This window comes from Bubalus bubalis, chromosome 19, assembly GCF_019923935.1.
Source record: "Bubalus bubalis isolate 160015118507 breed Murrah chromosome 19, NDDB_SH_1, whole genome shotgun sequence".
NCBI classification, from domain to species: Eukaryota; Metazoa; Chordata; class Mammalia; order Artiodactyla; family Bovidae; genus Bubalus; species Bubalus bubalis.
Window position 1 is genome coordinate 3,847,978 of NC_059175.1, and position 22,530 is coordinate 3,870,507.

Genomic DNA, 22,530 nt, shown 5'->3' on the forward strand with positions numbered 1-22,530 from the left:
AATTCTTAAAAGGCATCTTCATTATTTCCTGTTATACTTTATAGGCTGCGTGCAAAACCTGGATTTCTGCTGCATTCAATTCTTGAGAATCAGCTCAAGAACAACCTAACATAATACCACTGGTCTGGGTGGCTTTAAATATAATTAACCCTCTTTTCATATACAAAGAAATTCAAATCACTAAGTTTGCGAAGGATGACAGAATAATACATAAATAAACACAAAATAAGTGGGGAGATTTTAACAAGCAAATTAGATCACTCCCTCCTTTTACCAAATAGCCAAATAAGAATCTATCCCAGAATTATTAGTAAAGTCTCTAAAGATAATGGGAAATAATTGTACATTACAATAGTTTTTATTACTATAAATTTCACCCCCAAAAGCAAATAACTAAAGCCAAGTAGAAAAAAATTTCATCCTCCAAATGATAAAACAATTTTAACTATTCATTCATTATTTCACTTATTTATTCAGTCAGCAGCTACTGAATGCACATGTACCAGGAACCATACAAGCAACTAGGCATACAGTAAAGAAGAATCAGAAAAGGCCCTGGGCCTCAGAGCTTACAATATTGTGGGAGAAGAAAGAAATAAACAAACAAATAATTTCCAAAAGCAGTATTAAAAAATGAGGGAGATCATGCTACTTTTAAGAACTGTAATATACTGGATGCTTGGGGCTAGTGCACTGGGATGACCTAGAGGGATGGTATGGGGAGGGAGGAGGGAGGAGGGTTCAGGGTGGGGAACACATGTATACCTGTGGCGGATTCATTTTGATATTTGGCAAAACTAATACAATTATGTAAAGTTTAAAAATAAAATTAAAAAAAAAAAAAGGCACCACAAAGCAAATATTTACATTAAAGCAAAGGCCCTAGGTGGGCTTCCCTCATAGTTCAGTTGGTAAAGAATCCACCTGCAATGCAGGAGATCCCAGTTCAATTCCTGGGGTGGGAAGATCATCTGGAGAAGGGATAGGCTACCCACTCCAGTATTCTTGGGCTTCCCTTGTGGCTCAGCTGGTGAAGAATCTGCCTGCAGTGTGGGAGACCTGGGTTCAATCCCTGGGCTGGGAAGATCCCCTAGAGAAGGGAAGGGCTACCCACTCCAGTATTCTGGCTTGGAGAATTCCATGGACCATATCAAGTCCATGGGGTCACAAAGAGTTGGACACGACTGAGCAACTTTCACTTCACTTGACTTCAAGCTTTATTTACTAGATACAGAGATCCGCTGCCATGCCCACTAGGATTCATCTCAATCCAGTCCATTTTTCATAAGCAAGAGTCAGACTCTCACAAACATGGCAGACACCAGACCTCACCTACCAGGTCCTTCTCAGCATCTCTTTTGATTCTAGTTCCTCCTGCATAAACCCCAAATACAAGATCTCATCCAACAATCCCTTTTCTATGAAGCAGTCACTGTCTTGAACTTCCAAAAGTTAAATATAATACTAGATTGCCACAACTGTAGGCAGAGTTGAAATATTTTATACCCAAGACAGAAAAGAGAAGTGAAGCCATGTCAAAGGCAGGGAGAGGCAAAGGCCTAACAGTAGCAAGGTGCACTCTCAGCTTCAAATGAACTGAGAGGTGAAGTTCACACCTTAAATGATCAATATCTTCACTTACAGAGTGCATTCTAAGCCAACAGTTGCTCCAGAAAAGAAAGACCACCCTGAGGGCTTGTTCCCGACCCTTTTAATTCCAGTGAAGGCAAATCAGTTAGTGGGAGTAAGTGAACCAACTTCCAGATCTGTAACCAGATGGTAGTTAGTGGTATAGCTACAACAAACACCATCTCCTTCATCCCTTCACTATTTTAATGTTTTATCTTGCCTTTGTTCTCTCTCAAAGTTAGCATCAAAATTAACTTGGATAGCACTGCATTCTTAATACAGTACTATTCCTTCAGTATAGAAGGCACTGAGAAGGCTATGGCACCCCACTCCAGTACTCTTGCCTGGAAACTCCCATGGATGGAGGAGCCTGGTGGGCTGCAGTCTATGGGGTCGCTAAGAGTCAGACGTGACTGAGCGACTTCACTTTCACTTTTCCCTTTCATGCATTGGAGAAGGAACTGGCAACCCACTCCAGTGTTCTTGCCTGGAGAATCCAGGGACAGGGGAGCCTGGTGGGCTACCATGGGGTTGCACAGGGTCGGACACGACTGAAGCGACATAGCAGCAGCGTTCTTTCAGTAATCCTGTGAAACTTCAAATATGTAATACAATGCCCAACACAGTGCACCTATCCTGAGAGTATATAAAAATTGATTGAAATTACATGTGTCATGTAAAGATTTTTTCTAGGATCTAGTCACATGACTTTTTAAATTGGTCCCAAAAAACTCAAGAGACAGAAACAAACACCTGTTTCAGCATTCCAAAATGTAATTTAAACTATCTTGTAAAATATTTTTTTGCTATTTTTTAAGAACCCTAACAAAAAGTACCACACATTTCAAACATAAAGACCCATCATGAAACATGTTAGCTTATGCTGCTGGGTCAAACTGATCTTAGAGTCACTGGAATGCTTCTCTTGTCTACTCTATGCATATATGAACTTAAGGAAATTTTTCTAACTGTGTCACTGATTGGGAAAACCACAGCTCTGAATGTGCCTTTTATTAATACATGCACATCCATGTTCACTCATGTAACACAGCTTTTGAACTGTGGTGTTGGAGAAGACTCTTGAGAGTCTCTTAGACAGAAAGGAGATCAAACCAGTCAATCCTAAAGGAAATCAATCCCGAATATTCATTGGAAGGACTAATGCTAAAGCTCCAATACTTTGGCCACCTGATGTGAATGGCTGACTCTTTAGAAAAGTCCCTGATGCTGGGAAAGACTGAAGGCAGAAGAAGATGACGACAGAGGATGAGATGGCTGGATGGCATCACCAACTCGAGGGACATGAGTTTGAGCAAGCTCCGGGAGATTGTGATAGAGGAGGCGGCCTGGCAGTCCATGGGGTTGCAAAGAGTCGGACGCAACTGAGGTGATGAGGGAACTGAGGGAGCTGAGCTGAACTGACTGAGGGAACACGCTAATCCAGTACACGGATGTCTAGGCTTCCTAATGTCACAGCAATCTCATCTGTTCCGTATATGCTCTCATCATAAAGTTAACTGAAGAAGGCTCAGTGAAAACAAAACAGAAACTCTAATACTGTGTGACATGTTATCGTCTGAGTTCTGAGCACAGCTGCTGATAGTGTTAGCAAGTCAAACTTGAAAAAAATCTTCTACAGAACTTTATGAGACTCTAAATCATTTATTCTTATTTTTTAGAGACTATATACAATCAAAATAAAAAGAAATCAAACGCTGAGACTGATGTTACTGTTCAATGTAAGATATACCTAAAAAGAAGATTCAACTGTTTAAAATGCTGGAGCCTACTGATTTCATTAACATGCTCATTTAAAGGTAGCAGATACAAAGAGCAGAAGTGGAACCAGAACTAAAGAATTCTGACTCCTAAATCTTTTTATTACATGACATGGTCTTATTTAACTAGGTTCTTGCTCTAGAATTAAGTGAGCCTACTATTAAGACAGTTATCATTTTCTCCCTAAAACTGTTATAAAGTCAAAGATGTGCTTCACACAATGTTAACTGAACCTAAAGTACTATGAGAAAACTGAGGTCGCTGTCCCCAGGTCCAACGTGGCTTATGCTCTGAGGAGATAAGTAAATGTACAAAAATAACCAGGACAGATTTTTGGGGAAAAGGGAGAAGGGAAGTGGATTTAGTACCATTTATTTATTTATTTAGTACAATAATTTAGTATTATTTATTTAGTACAATCTTGCAGTTTTAAGAAGCACAAGTTATAAAGATCTAATGGTCAGTATGGTTACTGTTAATAATACAGTACTTTATACTTGAAAGTTGCTGAGAGGAGATCTTAAAGATTCTCACAACAAGAATGTGTTAATCATTTTGATTCTGGTAACTGTTTCACAATGTATATGTATATTATATCATGACATTGTATACTATATCTGTCAATAAACAGTTGTCAATTAGTCCTCAATAAAGTTGAGGGAAAGGAGGAGGGAGGAGAATAAGCACTGAAGAACAGTGCTACGATGTTCAGGATGGCAGGATTAGTCCTGGGTGGAAAAGAAAAGGCTCATACTTATTCACTGATGAAAGATTATCCCAACGTTGGAAGTTAAGACAGCAGAAAAGCAGGAAAAGCTTGGACTTTGGATCTACTATAGCCTAGGAAGTAAAGAATCATACATATTCTGTTAGAATTAGATCTAATTTCCAGTTACTCTTTCCCTGTGATACTTTTGTCACACAGACCACAAGCATGGAAACTATCTGAACAAATGCAAAGAAGCAATCTGACCTTGCTTATACCTACAAGTCAATAAATGCAAAAGCTATCTGAAGGGTTTCTTGTAATGTTAAAATTTAATCAGAAAGGCCCAAGAGTCATTAATTCATTATTTTTTAAAGTTGTGAGCAAATGTATCATTAACACTTCACGTTCAAGTAAAATTTACATAAAATTATCCCCCACATGTAAATATTTCTTGTTCTCAGATAACTCCAATAGAAATTTCATTTCTAAAAACTGAGCTATAATGGAAACTTCTACAAGCTTTACTGCAAACATGCAAAAGTATGGCATTACAATATCCAATGTATACTCAGCAATATTTAACCTCTCGGGTCAATATATGGAGTATATTCCAAACCAAATTTGATTCTTGCTAGCTGCAAGTCAAAGGAGCTGATGCAAAATGGAATACATGCTTGACTGTTCTTGGCCAACCACATGCATATTTAAGTACATACGCGTTAGTAAAGTCTCAACCTATGGTTCTTGAACTACCAGTGAATCATGAGGAACTTGCTGGTAGCCTAGTACTGCCCAATAAGCAGAAGCAGAAAGCTGGGTAGGGATGGTGAGGGGCGGCGGGAAGAATCAGGTGCAGTGGTCCACCAAATGAAGATAAACCATTCAGGTGGTCTGCAGTAAGGAAAAATGAGAGAATCACTAAATCAGCAAACTGATCATCATGCCCAATTAATATGATCATGTTGCTTAACAAAACCAACCTAATGCTTTCTTGGAACGAGAAGATTGTGTTTCAGTCAAAAATCATGAGATAACTAACTCATTACATAAAAGCAAAAGTTCCTTACTACTGTTATTAACACTCAATAATTATTCTCACTGGAAGACTCACCTGGATATAGTACTACTAGCAAGGTGCTGCCAAAGCTTTGCATTTATAGTAAGAAAATTAATTTAAAAATCCACTGATTAAAATTTCTCCCTAAGAAAGACAGGTGTCATAGACTAGGGTTATCAAAAATCAAAGGAATAACAATTCCTATATTTCTAATGGCTTAAATCTGTTCATACTATGTAACTCTAGCCACTGATTCCTAAATATAAAATCAGAGATGAAAAGGATAGCTCATTTAATAGCCATAATAAGACTCTTCGTTTAAAATGTCTTTCCAACATAAGTTCCCAGAGAATCTCATCTGGGAAAAAACTTCAACCCTCTACTTAGTAGAAAATTGAAAACAAGTGGGACAAGCCCAATGGGAGGAAGCAAATGAGGCAGGGGCTACCACATACCACATCAGTTTTTAATGTAAACTGGAGTGCTTAATTCTCTTGTCAAAGAAGATTCAGCTAGCCCCATATGGCGGTATTTTCCAACTGTCGCTTCCCATCTAATTTCAGTTCTCATACCTACTGAACCTATGTAGCTACACAAAGTACCACTGTATTTCCAACCTACATTTTCTTGCTGTATATTTTCCTTTTGGTTCTTTCCACACAACTCCATTCCTCCTAGCAAAATCAGCCCCCTTCTGCTTTACATCAAGTAAATGCCTCCTATTTCACAGTATGTCTCTCTCCAATTGGTATGAAATTTTATGCATCCTCTCGTGAAGCCCCAGAGCTCACCAACCCGGAAAAACATGAAAGATTTTTACTTCTACTGTCACACTAGGGAGAAAACGAGGAGACTTAATCTTTAGTCCCAGTCATGTTTGATTTGCTGCTGCTTTTTTTTTTTTTTTTTTAACCATAGGCACAGCCCTAAGAGAAGCAGCAAAAGAAAATTCAATGAACAACCTAGTGAGATGACAAGTGTAAGTAATACATGAAACACTGGAAATATAGAAAGAATAGATTTCCGTGATATTCTTGAAGAAAGTAACTGATGTCTTGTAGAGAATGTGTGTCTGTTCTGAAGTACGCCAATCTCAAAGGGGCTGTTGGTATATTCTGGAGTTGGACGCCCAAGAAGTCTGTCTTATATTAGGATATGAGTACCAAACTACGACTAGAATTTCCACAACCACACTAGAATGAAAAGTTCAAATGCAATTAGATCTATCAGTTTCACAGACAGACCTGTTTCCCAGTAACTCAACAAAATTCAGTATACTAAGTACTCACTACAGTCAGGTCCTGAGAAGTGATTTCTCATTTCTCTACTTTGTGAAAATTTTATGACTCAATTTTTAGTACTTTCCTCCTCTTTTCACTTAACTTGCAAGGAGATCCAACCAGTCCATTCTAAAGGAGATCAGTCCTGGGTGTTCATTGGAAGGACTGATGCTAAAGCTGAAACTCCAATACTTTGGCCACCTCATGCAAAGAGTTGAATCATTGGAAAAGACTCTGATGCTGGGAGGGATTGGGGGCAAGAGGAGAAGGGGACAACAGAGGATGAGATGGCTGGATGGCACTACAGACTCGATGGACACAAGTTTGAGTGAACTCTGGGAGTTGGTGATGAACAGGGAGGCCTGGCGGGCTGCGATTCATGGGGTCGCAAAAAGTCGGACACGACTGAGCGACTGAACTGAACTGATAGCCTTCATTCCGGAGAAGGCAATGGCACCCCACTCCAGTACTCTTGCCTGGGAAATCCCGTGAATGGAGGAGCCTGGTGGGCTGCAGTCCATGGCATCACTAAGAGTCGGGACACGACTGAGCGACTTCACTTGCACTTTTCACTTTCATGCATTGGAGAAGGAAATGGCAACCCACTCCAGTGTTCTTGCCTGGAGAATCCCAAGGACAGGGGAGCCTGGTGGGCTGCCGTCTATGGGGTCGCACAGAGTCGAACATGACTGATGCGACTTAGCAGCAGCAGCAGCAACATAGTCTTCATTCACTTTTACACCTTCAGCCAATTTAGCCAGCTGACTCCAAAATCCACATTCATAATCCTGAACATTTAGGAGTTCCATATCTAAACTTCAAAATGACGTCTCAACTTAAAAATTCTTCTGTCAATTAAACTTTAACATACTGAAAGGTTGCTTTCTCCAGACAACTCTTTCTTATTCCCCAAAATCTGACATGCCACTTCAGTATTCTTGGTTTACCCAGGTTCACAAATATGGGATTATTTTCCATATCCCCACATCCAAAAAACCAACTCTTGCTATTTTTTCCCCCTAATGTATTCCTCTCTTGTCTCTTCCCACTGTAAGCAATCCTTTACCAATGCTTCTTGAACTTGAACGTGCATGGGAACTGTTGGAGAACACTATTAAAATGCAGATTCTGACTCAGCAGTTTGTGGCCAGGGCCCGGGAGTCCGCATTTCTAATGTGGCGCCTCCCACCTGACGACAGCGCTGCTGGCTGAGAACCACACCTCCTAGCAGCAGAGGTCACTTCGTGTTCCGTGCTCTCTCAGCACTTGCACAATTTATTCAGTGGTGTTTTTTATCTGTTTAAATAGTGCTTTTTAGTTGCCTGATACATGCACATTTTATTATGCTTTCCTAAAAAAGCATTCTGACATACGCAAGAAATAGGATAATGATTCCTTTTTTTGGAACAACAGCAACCAATACAAAGTTGGGCATACCGTGGGTACTCAATGGTTGTTGATTGTAAAATGCTTCCCCAGAAAAGACAATACTCATCTCTTGATTAAGAAACTGAAATGGCTTTATGGATCACCTGTCAAATTTTAAAAACAATTTCACTGCATATCAACCCTTTCATCAGATCTGACAAAGGAAATAAGCTTAAAACAGCTTTCTATTCATAGTTAAAACAAATGTTAGTTATCAGATTTGTAAATTATTGGTTATATATTTATTCTTTATCCATCAGCGACTAAAAATAAATTTAAAACTGAAACTGTAAGCACAGGCAACAAAGGTACAAATAGATACACTGAACTTCATTAAACTTTTGTGAATCAAAAGACACCATCAAGAGCATGAAAAGACAACCTATAGAATGAGAGAAAATATCTCCAAGTCATGTATCTTATTGTTGTTGTTCAGCCGCTCAGTCATGTCCAACTCTTTGTGACCCCATGGACCACAGCACGCCAGGCTTCCCTGTTCTTCACCAACTCCTGGAGCTTGCTCAAACTCATGTCCTTTGAGACGGTGATGCCATCCAACCATCACATCTTCTGTCATCCCCTTCTCCTCCTGCCTTCAATCTTTCCCCCATTATCAAGGCCTTTTCTAGTGAGTTGGCTCTTCGCATCAGGTGGCCAAAGTATTCAAGTTTCAGCTTCAGCATCAGTCCTTTCAATGAATATTCAGGACTGATTTCCTTTAGGATTGACTAGTTGGATCTCTTTGCAGTCCAAGGGACTCTCAAGAATCTTCTCCAACACCACAGTTCAAAAGCATCAATTCTTTGGTGTCCACCTTCTTTATGGTCCAACTCTCACATCCATAAATGACCACTGGAAAAACCATAGCTTTGACTAGACAGACCTTTGCTGGTAAAGTAATGGCTCTGCTTTTTAATATGCTGTCTAGGTTGGTCATAGCTTTTCTTCCAAGGAGCAAGCGTCTTTTAATTTCATGGCTGCAGTCACCATCTGCAGTGATTTTGGAGCCCCAAAAAATAAAGTCACTGTTTCTATTGTTTCCCCATCTATCTGCCATGAAGCGATGGGACCAGATGCCATGATCTTCGTTTTCTGAATGTTGAGCTTTAAGCCAACTTTTTCACTCTCCTCTTTCACTTTCATCAAGAGGCTCTTTAGTTCCTCTTCACTTTCTGCCATAAGGGTGGTGTCATCTGCATAACTGAGGTTATTGATATTTCTCCTGGCAATCTTGATTCCTGCTTGTTCTTCATCCAGCCTGGGATTTCGCATGATGTACACTGCATATAAGTTAAATAAGCAGGGTGACAATATATAGTCTTGACGTACTCCTGTCCCAAACTGGAACCAGTCCATTGTTCCATGTCTGATTCTAACTGTTGCTTCTTGACCTGCATACAGGTTTCTCAGGAGGAAGGTAAGGTGGTCTAGTAATCCCATCTCTTAAAGAATGTTCCAGTTTGTTGTGATCCACACAGTCAAAGGCTTTGGCATAGTCAATGAAGCAGATGTTTTTCTGGAATTCTCTTGCTTTTTCTATGATCCAACGTTGGCATGGATGTTGGCAACTTGATCTCTGGTTCCTCTGCCTTTTCTAAATCCAGTTTGAACATCCAGAAGTTCTCAGTTCATGCACTGCTGAAGCCTAACTTGGAGAATTTTGAGCATTACTTTGCTAGCATGTGAAATTGTGCAGTAGTTTGCACCTTCTTTGGCATTCCCCTTCTTTGGGATTGGAATGAAAACTCACCTCTTCCAGTCCTGTGGCCACTGCTGAGTTACCCAAATCTGCTGGCATATTGAGTGCAGCACTTTCACAGCATCATCTTTTAGGATTTGAAATAGCTCAGCTGGAATTCCACCACCTCTACTAGCTTTGTTAGTAGTGATGCTTCCTAAGGCCCACTTGACTTCTCATTCCAGGATGTCTGGCTCTAGGTGAGTGATCACACCATCGTGGTTACCTAGGTCATGAAGATCTTTTGGTATAGTTCTACTGTGTATTCTTGCCACCTCTTTTTAACATCTTCTGTTTCTATTACGTCTATACTGTATGTCCTTTATTGTGTCCATCTTTGCATGAATTTCTCTAATTTTCTATGATTTCTAATTTGCATGATTTCTCTAATTTTCTTGAAGAGATCTCTAATCTTTCCCATTCTACTATTTTCCTCTATTTCTTTGCAGTGATCACTTCAGAAGGTCTTCTTATCTCTCCGTGCAATTCTTTGGAATGTATCTTGATAAGGGTTTAATATACAGAATAAAGATTAATATACTCCTACAACTCAGTAGCAAAAACAAAGCCCAAACTCAATTAAGAACAAAAAGGCAAAGGACTTAGATATTTCTATTAAAAGAAGATATTCAAATACCAAATGAGCACATTAACATCACTATTACAAAATGCAAGCCGAAACCATAAGATGTCTGTCACTTTACACCTGCTATAAAAGCTATAATTTTTAAAATGGGAAATAACAAGCATTGGTGAAAATGTGAAGAAACTAAACCCTTGTATGCTGCTAGAAGAAATGTAAAATGGTGCAATCACTGTGGGAAAATTTACCTCTAAGAAGTAAACATAGAATTAACATGATCTCTCAATTCCTACGTTCTCCTAGGTATATATCCCAAAGCACTGAAAACTGGGATTTACTCTCTGTACACTAAAGTTCATAGCTGCATTATTCCCAATAGCCAAAAAGTGGAGACAATCCAAACGTCCTTCAACGGATGAAGGGATAATCAAAATATGGCATGTACACACAATAGCTATAAAAAGGATTACTGATACTTGGTACAACAGGATAAACCTGTAAGACCTGTTAAGTAAAATATACTACCAACAAAACAATAAATATTGGATGATCCTACTTATATGAGATATCTAGAATAGGCAAATTCAGAGACAAATCATAGATCAGAGGTTACTAGGGGTTAGGAGGAGAGGGGAGCAAAGATATTGCTTAACAGATCCAGAGTCTGTTTGGAGTGATGAAAAACTCTGTAAATACATAGTGATGTATCGCATGCTGTGGATATAATTAATGCCATTGAAGTATACACTTAAAAGTGGTTAAAATAACAAGTTTTATATGTATTTTACTAAAATAAAAAAAAAAATTAAACTAGAGGAAAAGGAAAAAAAGTCAGCATTCTTTATTTTAGCCCCAGTTTAAGCTCTGACTCTGCCATGTTAAGCAAGTTATTTAATTTCTCCCAGCATCAATCCATCTATAAAATAGATACTATCCACCTCCCAGAGTTGTTGAAGACTAAGTGAGAACATAATCACAATACCTGTTACACAATAAATACTGGATTAAATGGTAGCTGTTATTACTCAAAAAGCATTGTTCTCATCAAGTAGGTGTTAAGACTGCTATAAATGGATATCCAAAAGAACTCCACGATATTCTCAAGACACTCTGAAATAAAGAAGTCAATGTTTGAGATTTCCCTGGCTGTCCAGTAGTTAAGAATTTGCACTTCCACTGCAGGGGCATGGGTGGGTTGGATCCCTAGTTGGGGAACTAAAATCCCATATGCTGAATGCAGCAGCCCAAAAAAAAAACCCAAACAAGTCAATGTTCAGTATTCAGAGTTCTCCTCCTGTAAACCTAGAAACTGGTGACCACCTTGGTCAGTACTCTCGGGATATCACTGAAGGTACAGAATAAATGACTTACCCAAAGGTGAGAACCTACTTTCCACTGACACATCACTACTTTCACTAAAGGATCGAAATATGAAAAGGGAATCGGCTGTCTTCAATGAATTTCATTTTATTGTTTTTTTATTCATATATTTCTTATTTTTAAAACTCATCAGAGATTTAATTACTTAGTAAATGCCACAGGCCACAGTCTTGTCTAGAGGACCTAACTGCCAACCTCAGCATCACAATGTCATCATAAGGTGGAGAACTATACAAAATATGCTGTCTGAAAATGTCAAAACAGCTGGAAATTCTAGGAGTGTGGAAGCTTGGAGAGCATTGTTAAATAATCTTGCATAAGTTCTATAATATAACTTTCTTGATTAAAATTAGGCATTTAAAAAATGGTCAAAAAAGCTGAAACTCAAAAATTGAATTCTAGGCAAGGTATACCAGAAGATACAGCAACTGATTCCAAAACAAAGTACTGCACCTAGAATGGAAGTTATTATCAATATACACATTTATTTGCATACTTAAGAGACTTAAGATTCAGAGGGAAAGGGAAAGTACAGTACCTCAAATGGCCAAAAAAGTTTTTTAAGTCATTTTACTAAGTCTGCTGATATTCAGAAAGTGAAGCCATCCTAAAATGATGATGTTTGCACAACACTGTGGATGTAATTAAATCTGTCATGAAAATCTTAAATCTGTCAAGAAAAACATTGGGAAACTGTGTTTTACTCCATGCTGAAAAAAATTTTTTCATAGCCCAATATGTCCAGATTAAAACCACTACTGTATATCCGAAAAGTGAAGGATCTGTGCCAACACCCTTAGGAAAACGTCTTTCCCTCCCAAACAAAATTCTACTATAATAAGCTAGTAACTATTTAACAAGTTAACCTGAAACACTCACCTGGGCTAATTCCTTTAAATCACAATTAACTCTTTAACTTTTATGACAATAATGGAGAATGAAGGCCTCCACAAATTAAATTCTAGAAATAATCCTTTTATCCCACACAGCTCACTCCTTCACCCCAGTTACATCAGGGTCACGCCTTCTCTCCAGAAATAAAACGAAGGTTTCACAACAATTTTTCTAAACTTTACTCTGAAAAGGTAAAGCATAGCTTAAAACTCAGAGAACTCAGTTCTCAAAGAAGCTGACACTATAACTATCTAACTAGGTACCACTGATAATAATAAACTACCAAAAGCTAATACTTCTTGCTTTTAAAAGCCCGTGCTAATAACGTCTGGCTGCTTACAAGTCACACCACCAAAAGGCCTTAAAACCATAAATTAGTTCAAGTGCACTACCAACAACAGAAAAATGTTGAATCAGAATGTTAAAACGAGTGTGAAAAAACTTAAACTACGTATAACTTTAACTACGTATAACTTAAACTACGTATAACAAGCACACTATCTATACTTACCAAAAAGTAATACTACCTGTATAGTTCGGTACCATTAATGATCACCTCACCCACAGGATTTTGACCCTCAGTTTGATCTTAACCCAAGGTTATTTTAAATCACGCCCCCTTTTATCTTCCTGCTTTGTTTACTGCAAATCTCATTGTTAACGTGCCACTGAGTAATTATGCTATGACTTGAAATGCACTACAAAGTACCGCTTTCCGTGGACAGTTTTTTTTCAAGACGCTTTGCTGAGCTCTCAATTTGCCCAGGATTTAGTCATACAGGATGACCATACATTTTAATGAAGTAGCATGGCTAAACATCATGTAATCAGGACATTTATAAGTCAAAAGTTAGGTGTACATGGAGTTTAATGAGGCAAGCAACTGGCCCAAATGCTAGCACGTTAAGAAAAAAGTTGTAAACCCACCCACCCCAACGATTTAGTTTAGGAACTTACACCCCACATTTCTGTGACATCTAACATAAGGTTGGAACAAAACCAACACTGTCACCTTTGCTATTCCTAAAAGCTGTTTCTTCTTTAACTAAAACATTCTGTCCTCTACACAAGGTATAGAATGGGCCCAGCAAGAGGTCATATAACTAAAAGCAGAATTAACTGGATTACTCTTCTCCTATACTACAACACTGATTGAATTAAAATACCTCTCCTCAGCAAACATATTTACAATAAAGTACAAGTGCGTTCCGTGTCACAGAAACTTTTAAACTACGGATTCTACTGGGGTAACAGCATTTGTACTTTTATCCTACATATTTTCCTTTACGTAAGATGGATAGGAATTTGACTAGCCCACCCCAACAGTGCACTGGCCCAATAACCCCAGGCTGGAGCAAGAAGCCACGTTTTACTCCGGCAGACCATTTACCCACCCCTCGTTAAAATAATGCTTGTGGCCACTTGAGACTTCCCCAGCCGAGTTCCAGAAACTTGCAGGTTTAAATGGCCAAATTGGAACCAACCAGGGCAGCTGTCATCTGAAACTCAGGAAAGCGGAGACCAGCCAACTCTGCTGAACAAGGCCGGGTTCGGAGAGATGTGGCGGGGCCCGTCGGAGGGAATACATTAGGCTCCCCTCCCCACCTCCCCCCCCACCCCCATCAGTTCGCTTTCCTGCAACCCCAGCGCCGCCATCCTGTTCCTGAATAATTAAACGGGCTGGAGAGGGAGCGAGGGAGCCAGAGACAGTTTCTGGTCCGAGTTTCCCCAGCCGAGGCGGTGGGGTCGAGAGGCCGTGGGCTACCTTCCCGGAGCGCGGAGTGCTTTTCTGGGGCGGGGGGCTGGGGGGTCAGGGAAAAAAGGGGGCGACCCGGCGGCCGGCCGGAAGCGGAGCGCGGGGAGTGACGTGGAAGAGGGGATGACAAAGGGGCGCGGGGGCCCCGGCCGCGAGGCCCGCAGGGGCCGGGACAGGTGGCCAGGCCCGGCCGGGAACAATGGGGGGCCGAGGCTGCCCCCTGGCGCTCACCTACCTCCGGTGCCCTCCGAGTTCTCGTTGAGGCTGCCCGAGGAGTCGTGCTGGGCGCCCACACACCCGCCCATGGGGGCCCCCGGCGCCTCGTCCGCCACCTCCGGGCGCTCGTCCGGGCCCGCCGCCGCCTCCGCTTCCTCAGGCGCCGCCGCCGCCGCCGAGCTCCGGACCAGCGCTCCGCTCCGCTCGCCCGCCGCGGCCCAGCCTCCGCCCCCCTCTCCGCTCCACCCACCGCCTTGGCTCGTCCCCTTCCTCCGCGCCCACTTCTACCTCAGTCCCCGGGCCGCCCGCCCAGCAGGCCTGGCCCGCGCGCCGCCCTCGCCTCCGGCTCGGCCCCGCCAGGCTGGGGTTGGCCCATCCCGGGCGGGCCGCGGCGCCCACCTCACGCCTTCACAGCCCCGCGCTCCCGCGTGCAGGCGAGCCCCGCGCCGGAGCCCCGCGTCCGCCAGACCCCATCGGCCCCCGCCCCACGGCGCCGCCCTCCGCATCCAGGCCTGGGCTCAGCGGGGCCCTCCCGGAAAGGCCGGGGGGCGGGGCCGTGGGAGGCCGCGCGCTGATTGGCTGCGGGCGGGGCCGCGGGCGGAGAGGCGGGGCAGGAGGCGGGGAGGCGCCGAGGGGATGCGAGGCGGGCGAGAAGGGAGGGGGCCCCCAAACCAAACCCGAAGGAAGGAGGCGCCTGGGGGTTCCGTCCCCGGGAGAGGCCGAGAAAGCGGGAGAGGAGGAGGGAGAGGGAAAGACGGGAATGAGCCGAGAAAGCGATGGAGGGGGAGAGAGCAGGACAGACGGAGTAAAAGTGAATAGGGAAAGTGGAAAGGGGAGAAATAGAGTTTCTGACTCCTCGGGCGTCCCCTCCTTCTGGTAGAAGCGGGTCGGGGGCGGGCGGGGGTTGCGCACGGCGAAGTAGTGATGGAAGGCTCGCGGGCGGGGTCCCACTTACCCGGCGGAGGGGTGCTCCTGGCTGAAGATTGAAGTCCCAGCACCTTTTGGATTTGTGTAGAGTCCAGTGGGTTGCTATCCCAAGTCCCAGCTTCTCCTTGCCTGCCCCATCCCCCTGCCCCCCTGCAATCTCTGTGCCCCATTACTAGACGTAGAGGCTGTCTTTGTGGTTGCAAACTGGACTGAGATTACAGAGGCAAGGCATCCGGGGCTGCGAGAGATAAGCTTGGACCGTAGTTCAGGGGGGCGTGGGTTTGTTTCCTTCTCGATTATTCAGACACAACGCTACTTCTCAAGATCCTGCCTTTAAGGGTCCTAAATCGTCCTTAGAACAAATTGAAATATAAATAAGTAAAATACCCCGCTTTTTCTAAACTAGAATTTGGTACACTGACCACGCCCGACATTCTTGGCCGTTGCTCTTCCAGTCTGAAGCCAAATTGTTAATGGTCCCTTTAGAATTGTGCTTTTTGCCAGGATGCCTTAAAATTTTTTATCACCTGGCTTGGGTCTTTCTAAAGCTTACTTCTGCCTAAGAGCTGTTTTAACTATCTGCTCCATTTTTATAATCAGATTTCTTTTTTTAACGTCCTGGGTCAGCTTTTGCTTAGCATTAAAGAGAAATTTTCAAGTAAAATACCTAGGAAAGTGGCTCTATGCAGCTTGGAATTTGCATTTAAATATATTTTCATACACTGCTGGTGGGAGTGTAAATTGGTTCAGTCTTTTTGCAAAGCAATTTGGATTGCAGATCAAGAGACTTAAAAATGTTCATACCCTTTGACACAGGATGGGAATGTAGCTCACACAAACCGTCCAAATGGAGGCAAAGGTTTCAGTCCTTGTATTCATTTGACAATCAGATTAAAACGAATGTCCAATAAACAAACGAAACCCTATACATACATGAAAACAAAGTGCCTTGTGAGAAATAGAAGTCTGCTATATTAAATTTATACTGACTGACAAATGAGTGTTGTCCTAGCTACTCATGAACATTCAAAGAGCTTATATACAAGTGACATCTTCATGAGTTTTCAGAGGGTGCTCTGATATTCAGGTACTGTGTCATAAAGTCTTCTATTTGATCATCCTCAGCTAAGTATTCGCATAGCCAGACAGACATCACTTCATCACTTCCTGGAAGGAAAGAAGCTGCATACTGATAGCTTCAAAGGGATTGCTTTGTCCTAAATTTTGCTCTAAACCAAGAAACCAAGTCCTGTCGGATTCTGCAGCCCCATGCACCATAGAGTCCATGGAATTCTCCAGGTCAGAATACTGGAGTGGGTAGCCTTTCCCTCCTCCAGGGGATCTTCCCAACCCAGGGATTGAACCCAGGTCTCCCACATTGCAGGCAGATTCTTTACCAGCTGAGCTGCAAAGGAAGCCCAAGAATACTGGAGTGGGTAGGCTATCCCTTCTCCAGCAGATCTTCCCACCCCAGGAATCGAACTGGGGTGTCCTGCCTTGCAGGCGGATTCTTTACCAACTGAGCTATCAAGGAAGCCCAAGGAGCACCGAGGATTTGGCAGCTGAGGGGAGAGAGCAATGCCATTGAGAAATCCTTAGCTGTGGATGTTCTCCACCTTGCTTTTATCTTAAAACAGAGACACAGATTCCCAGGAGATAGTAATAGGGCTGCTAAGGCCTGGATCATCGAAAAAGCAAGAGAGTTCCAGAAAAATATCTATTTCTACTTTATTGACTATGCCAAAGCCTTTGACTGTGTGGATCACAATAAACTGTGGAAAATTCTGAAAGAGATGGGAATACCAGACCACCTGACCTGCCTCTTGAGAAACCCATATGCAGGTCAGGAAGCAATAGTTAAAACTGGACATGCAACAACAGACTGGTTCCAAAGAGCAAAAGGAGTACGTCAAGGCTGTATATTGTCACCCTGCTTATTTAACTTCTATGCAGAGTACATCATGAGAAACGCTGGGCTGGAAGAAGCACAAGCTGGAATCAAGATTGCTGGGAGAAATATCAATAACCTCAGATATGCAGATGACACCACCCTTATGGCAGAAAGTGAAGAGGAACTAAAAAGCCTCTTGATGAGAGTGAAAGAGGAGAGTGAAAAAGTTGGCTTAAAGCTCAACATTCAGAAAACGAAGATCATGGCATCTGGTCCCTTCACTTCATGGCAAATAGATGGGCAAACAGTGGAAACAGTGTCAGACTTTATTTTTGGGGGCTCTAAAATCACTGCGGATGGTGACTGCAGCCGTGAAATTCAAAGACGCTTACTCCTTGGAAGGAAAGTTATGACCAACCTAGATAGCATATTCAAAAGCAGAGACATTTCTTTGCCAAGAAAGGTCCGTCTAGTCAAGGCTATGGTTTTTCCAGTGGTCGTGTATGGATGTGAGAGTTGGACTGTGAAGAAAGCTGAGCACGGAGGAATTGATGCTTTTGAACTGTGGAGTTGGAGAAGACTCTTGAGAGTCCCTTGGACTGCAAGGAGATCCAACCAGTCCATTCTGAAGGAGATCTGTCCTGGGTGTTCTTTGGAAGGAATGAGGCTAAAGCTGAAACTCCAGTACTTTGGCCACCTCATGCAAAGAGTTGAATCATTGCAAAAGACTCTGATGCTGGGAGGGATTGGGGGCAGGAGGAGAAGGGGACAGCAGAGGATGAGATGGCTGGATGGCATCAGGGACTTGATGGACGTGAGTTTGAGTGAACTTCGGGAGTTGGTGATCGACAGGGAGGCCTGGCGTGCTGCAATTCATGGGGTCGCAAAGAGTTGGACACGACTGAGCGACTGAACTGAACTGAACTGAAGGGCTCCACAGAATCTTGTTTCTGACCCGTACTAGCTATATGACCGTAAATTTCTGTAGAGCTCAGTTTCCTCACCTGTAAAACTGGGCCAGTAACAATGCTGTAAACGCTGTGGGAACTCATTAACTCTCCTCTTTACTCTGCTCTAACATGACCTGTCTAAACTTACTGCATGAACCAATCCACTTAAGATATTCTATAGAAACAGGCCTTCTGTGTGTGTGTGTGCTTTTCTAGTTTTTAATAACATCTTTATTAAGATATAATTCACATTCCATGCTGCTGCTACTGCTAAGTCGCTTCAGTCGTGTCTGACGCTGTGCGACCCCATAGACAGCTGCCCACTAGGCTCCTCTGTCCCTGGGATTCTCCAGGCAAGAATACTGGAGTGGGTTGCCATTTCCTTCTCCAATGCATGAAAGTGAAAAGTGAAAGTGAAGTCGCTCAGTCGTGCCCGATTTTTAGCGACCCCATGGACTGGAGCCTACCAGGCTCCTCCGTCCATGGGATTTTCCAGGCAAGAGGACTGGAGTTGGGTGCCCATATATTTCACCAATTTAGAGGGTAGGATTCAAGTAAACAGTGGTGCCACTGTGGAAAACAGTATGGAGATTCCTCAAAAAATTAAGAATAAAACTGCCATATAATGCAAAAATTCTACTTCTAGGTATGTATCTAAAGAAAATTAAAAACACTAACTTGAAAAGATATATGTACCCACATGTTCATTGCAGCACTATTTACAATAGCCAAGGTATGGAAACAACTATAGTGTCATCAATGGATGAATAGATACAGAAAATGTGGTGTATATATACACTGGAATATTATCCAGCCATTGAAAAAGATTTTGTCATCTGTGATAACATGGGACTTGAGGGCATTTGCTATGTGAAATAAGTCAGACGGAAAGATAAATACCATATGATCTTATATATATGTGAAACCTAAAAAAAAAAGTCAAACTCATGGAACAGAGGTGGTTGCCAGAGGCAGCAAGTAGGGTGTTAGCACAACGGGTGAAGGAATCAAACAATACAAACTTCAAGATATAAAATAAATAAGTCATAGTGATGTAAGTCACCATAAATCATGCATGATGGCTTTAATTAATACCATATTGCATATTTGAAAGTTGCTAATGGACCTTTCATACAAATGGAATCATATGAAGTTTTTTGTGACTGGTTTCCTTCATGTAGCATAAAGTTTTCAAAGTTCATGTTATAGCATATATCAGTACTTCTTTCTTTTATGACTGAATAATATTCCATTGTGTGGATATACTACATTCTGTTTCTCTATACATCAGTTGATGAGCATTTAGGCTCTTTCCACTTTTGGCTATTATGAATAAAGTTGTTATGACATTCATGTACAAGTTTTCGTGTGAATGTAGGTTTTCAATTGTTCTGGGCATATACCTAGCAGTGAAATTGCTTGCTCATAAGGTAACTCTAAGTTTCTGAGGAATTGGCAAACTGTATTTTCCAAGTAGATTATACAATTTTATATTTTCTTTAGCAATTTATAAGAAGATATAAAATGGTGCAGCCATTGTGGGTATGTAGAATATCTCATTGAGATTTTAACTTGTATTTCTCCAATGACCAATAATTGCTTACAAAGGTCCATAGAGTCAAAGCTATGGTTTTTCCAGTAGTCATGTGTGGATGTGAGAGGTGGACAATAAAAAAGGCTGAGCACCTTTTTTATTAATGCCTTCAAACTGTGGTGTTGGAGAAAACTCTTGAGAGTCCCTTGGACAGCAAGGAGGTCAAACCAGTCAATCCTAAAGGAAATCAACCCTTGGATTGGACTGATTCATTGGAAGGACTGATGCTGAAGCTGAAACTCCAATACTTTGGCCACCTGATACGAAGAGCTGACTCATTTGAAAAGACCCTGATGCTGGGAAAGATTGAGGGCAGGACAAGAAGGGGACGACAGAGGAGGAGATGGTTGGATAGTATCACCGACTCGATGGATATGAATTTGAGCAAGCTCCAGGAGTTGGTGAAGGACAGGGAAGCCTGGCATGTTGCAATCCATAGGGTCACAAAGAGTCAGACACGACTGAGTGAACAACACCAAGAATATCTCATTGAGTTAGTTGCATTTCCCCAGTGACTGATAATGTTGAGTGTCTTTTCATGTACTTACTGATGATTTGTATATCTGCTTTGGGGAAAATGTCTACTGAGATCATTTGCCCATTTAAAAATAGGATTATTTGTCTTTTTATATTGAGTAATAAGGGTTTGTCATATATTCTGATAACACATCCCTTAGCAGATATATGATTACAAATATTTTCTCCCATTGTGAATTATTTCCTAATTTTGTTGATAGTGCCCTTTGAAGCATGAAAGTTTTAAATTTTGAATAAAAGTGTATGTGACTGGGACTTCCCTGGTGGTCCAGCGGCTAAGACTCCACACTCACAATGCAGAAGGCTTGGGTTGGATCCCTGGTCAGGGAAAGATCCCAGATGCTGCAACTAAGGGTTCGCCTGCCACAGCTAAAGATCCTTTATGCCGTAAAGAAGACTGAAGATCTTGCATGCTGCAACTAAGACCCGGCACAACCAAATAAATATATATATTTTTAATCACAATTTCTCAGAAATTCTGATTCAGTAGGTCTGTGGTGGAGTCATGGAACCAGCATTTTTAATACAGGCATCCGGCATTTCCTGAGGCAGTTTGGTCCACAGATGGAATTTCAGAGAACACATGTTCTTGACAAAACTTGATTCTCCATATTCCCTGCCAAACTGTTTTTACTTTAGTCTTGTTCATCCTCTAGAAATGGCACTATAGTCCATCCAATTTTCCAAGTCTCAAACTTGAGAGTTATTCGTGATTCCCCCATGTTCCTCACTTCTTGCACCCAGCCCGTTATCAAATCCTTTATACTCTATCCATTAAATATATTCTGAATCTCTGCTCCTTTTCTCTGTATCTGTTGCCACCATCATCTCTCACTTTGGCTACTACAATATTCTCCCAACTTGCCTTCCTGCACTCTTTCTTGCCTCCTCCTATAATTCATTCTCTAGTCAGCAGCCAGCATGATCAAAAAAAATTTTAATGACAAACCTGCACGTACTTAAAGTGTATACCTTTATAAGTTTAACAAATATTTGCACCTTTGAAACCATCACCACAATCAATATATTCAGTCATCACCCCCAAAATTTCTTCATATCCCTTGGTAATCCCTGGGTGCAAGACATGAGGAAGACAGAGGAATCACTAATAACTCTTAAGTTTGAGACTTGAAAAATTGGATGGACTATAGTGCCATTTCTATAGTCCAATTTCTGTAATCCTTGTTTACTGTATCTCCCAAGTCACCTGTCCCCAGGCAACCACTGATCTGCTGTATGTCACTACAGATTACTTTGCATTTTCCAAAAGTTTCTGTAAATGAAACCATACAATACGTACTCTCTTTTGTATGACTTCTTTCATTCAGCATAATTACTTTGAGATTCATCCAGATTTTAGGGTTTATTCCCTGTTTTTGTCATCCTTGCTCAGCATGTGTGCTAAGGCGCTACAGTTGTGTCCAGCTCTTTGCAACTCTATGGACTGTAGGCTCCTCCTCTGTGCATGGGACTAGATTAGGACTCTGCACATTTACCACCAAGGGCCCAGGTTCAGTCCTTGTTCAGGGAAATAAGATCCCAGAAGCTGCCTGGTGCAGCCAGTTAAAAAGAGAGATGAAGAGAGAGTAAAAATAAAAAGCAGAGTCCAACCCAAGGATCCAGCCCAAGTCTCTTCTGTCCCCTGCATTGGCAGGTGGGTTCTTTACCACCGTGCCACCTGGGAAGCCATGTCCTTGTGCAGGGGCCATGCTAATCTTCTTTGTAACATTCCAGCTTTAGTATATGTGCTGCTGAAGCAAGCACTAGGGTTTATTCCTTTCAAATACTGAGTAGTTTCCCCTGGTAGGGAAATGCCAGTTTGTCCAATCCCTTGTTGAACTTTGGGGATGTTTCCAGCATTTCATGATTACAAGTAAAGTTGTAAAGTCTATGTATTGCTAAGTCACTTCAGTCGTGTCCGACTCTGCGACCCCAGAGACGGCAGCCCACCAGGCTCCCCCGTCCCTGGGATTCTCCAGGCAAGAACACTGGAGTGGGTTGCCATTTCCTTCTGCAATGCATGAAAGTGAAAAGTGAAAGTGAAGTTGCTCAGTCGTGTCTGACTCTTCACAACCCCATGGACTGCAGCCTAGCAGGCTCCTCCGTCCATGGGATTTTCTAGGCAAAAGTTCTGGAGTGGGGTGCCATTGCCTTCTCCAAAGCCTATGTATAGGCACATCTT

The 22,530-nt window shown here is 42.0% G+C and overlaps 1 protein-coding gene and 1 pseudogene across 2 annotated transcripts in view; both read right to left on the reverse strand.

The window, feature by feature from the left end:
- Window positions 1–15,570, reverse strand: part of UBTD2 (ubiquitin domain containing 2) — a 62,897-nt gene extending 47,327 nt beyond the window's left edge. Inside the window, exon 1 of one of the 2 annotated variants that reach the window (XM_025270846.3) lies at window positions 15,405–15,570. In XM_025270846.3, the coding sequence (XP_025126631.1) occupies window positions 15,405–15,546 (142 nt within the window). In that variant the 5' untranslated portion in view covers window positions 15,547–15,570. Of the gene's footprint in view, window positions 1–14,468; window positions 14,689–15,404 lie in introns of those variants that run through there. The other variant, XM_025270847.3, reaches the window with a different exon arrangement.
- Window positions 15,571–22,039: 6,469 nt separating this feature from the next.
- LOC112580737 lies at window positions 22,040–22,112 on the reverse strand (annotated as a pseudogene).
- Window positions 22,113–22,530: the final 418 nt, after the last annotated feature.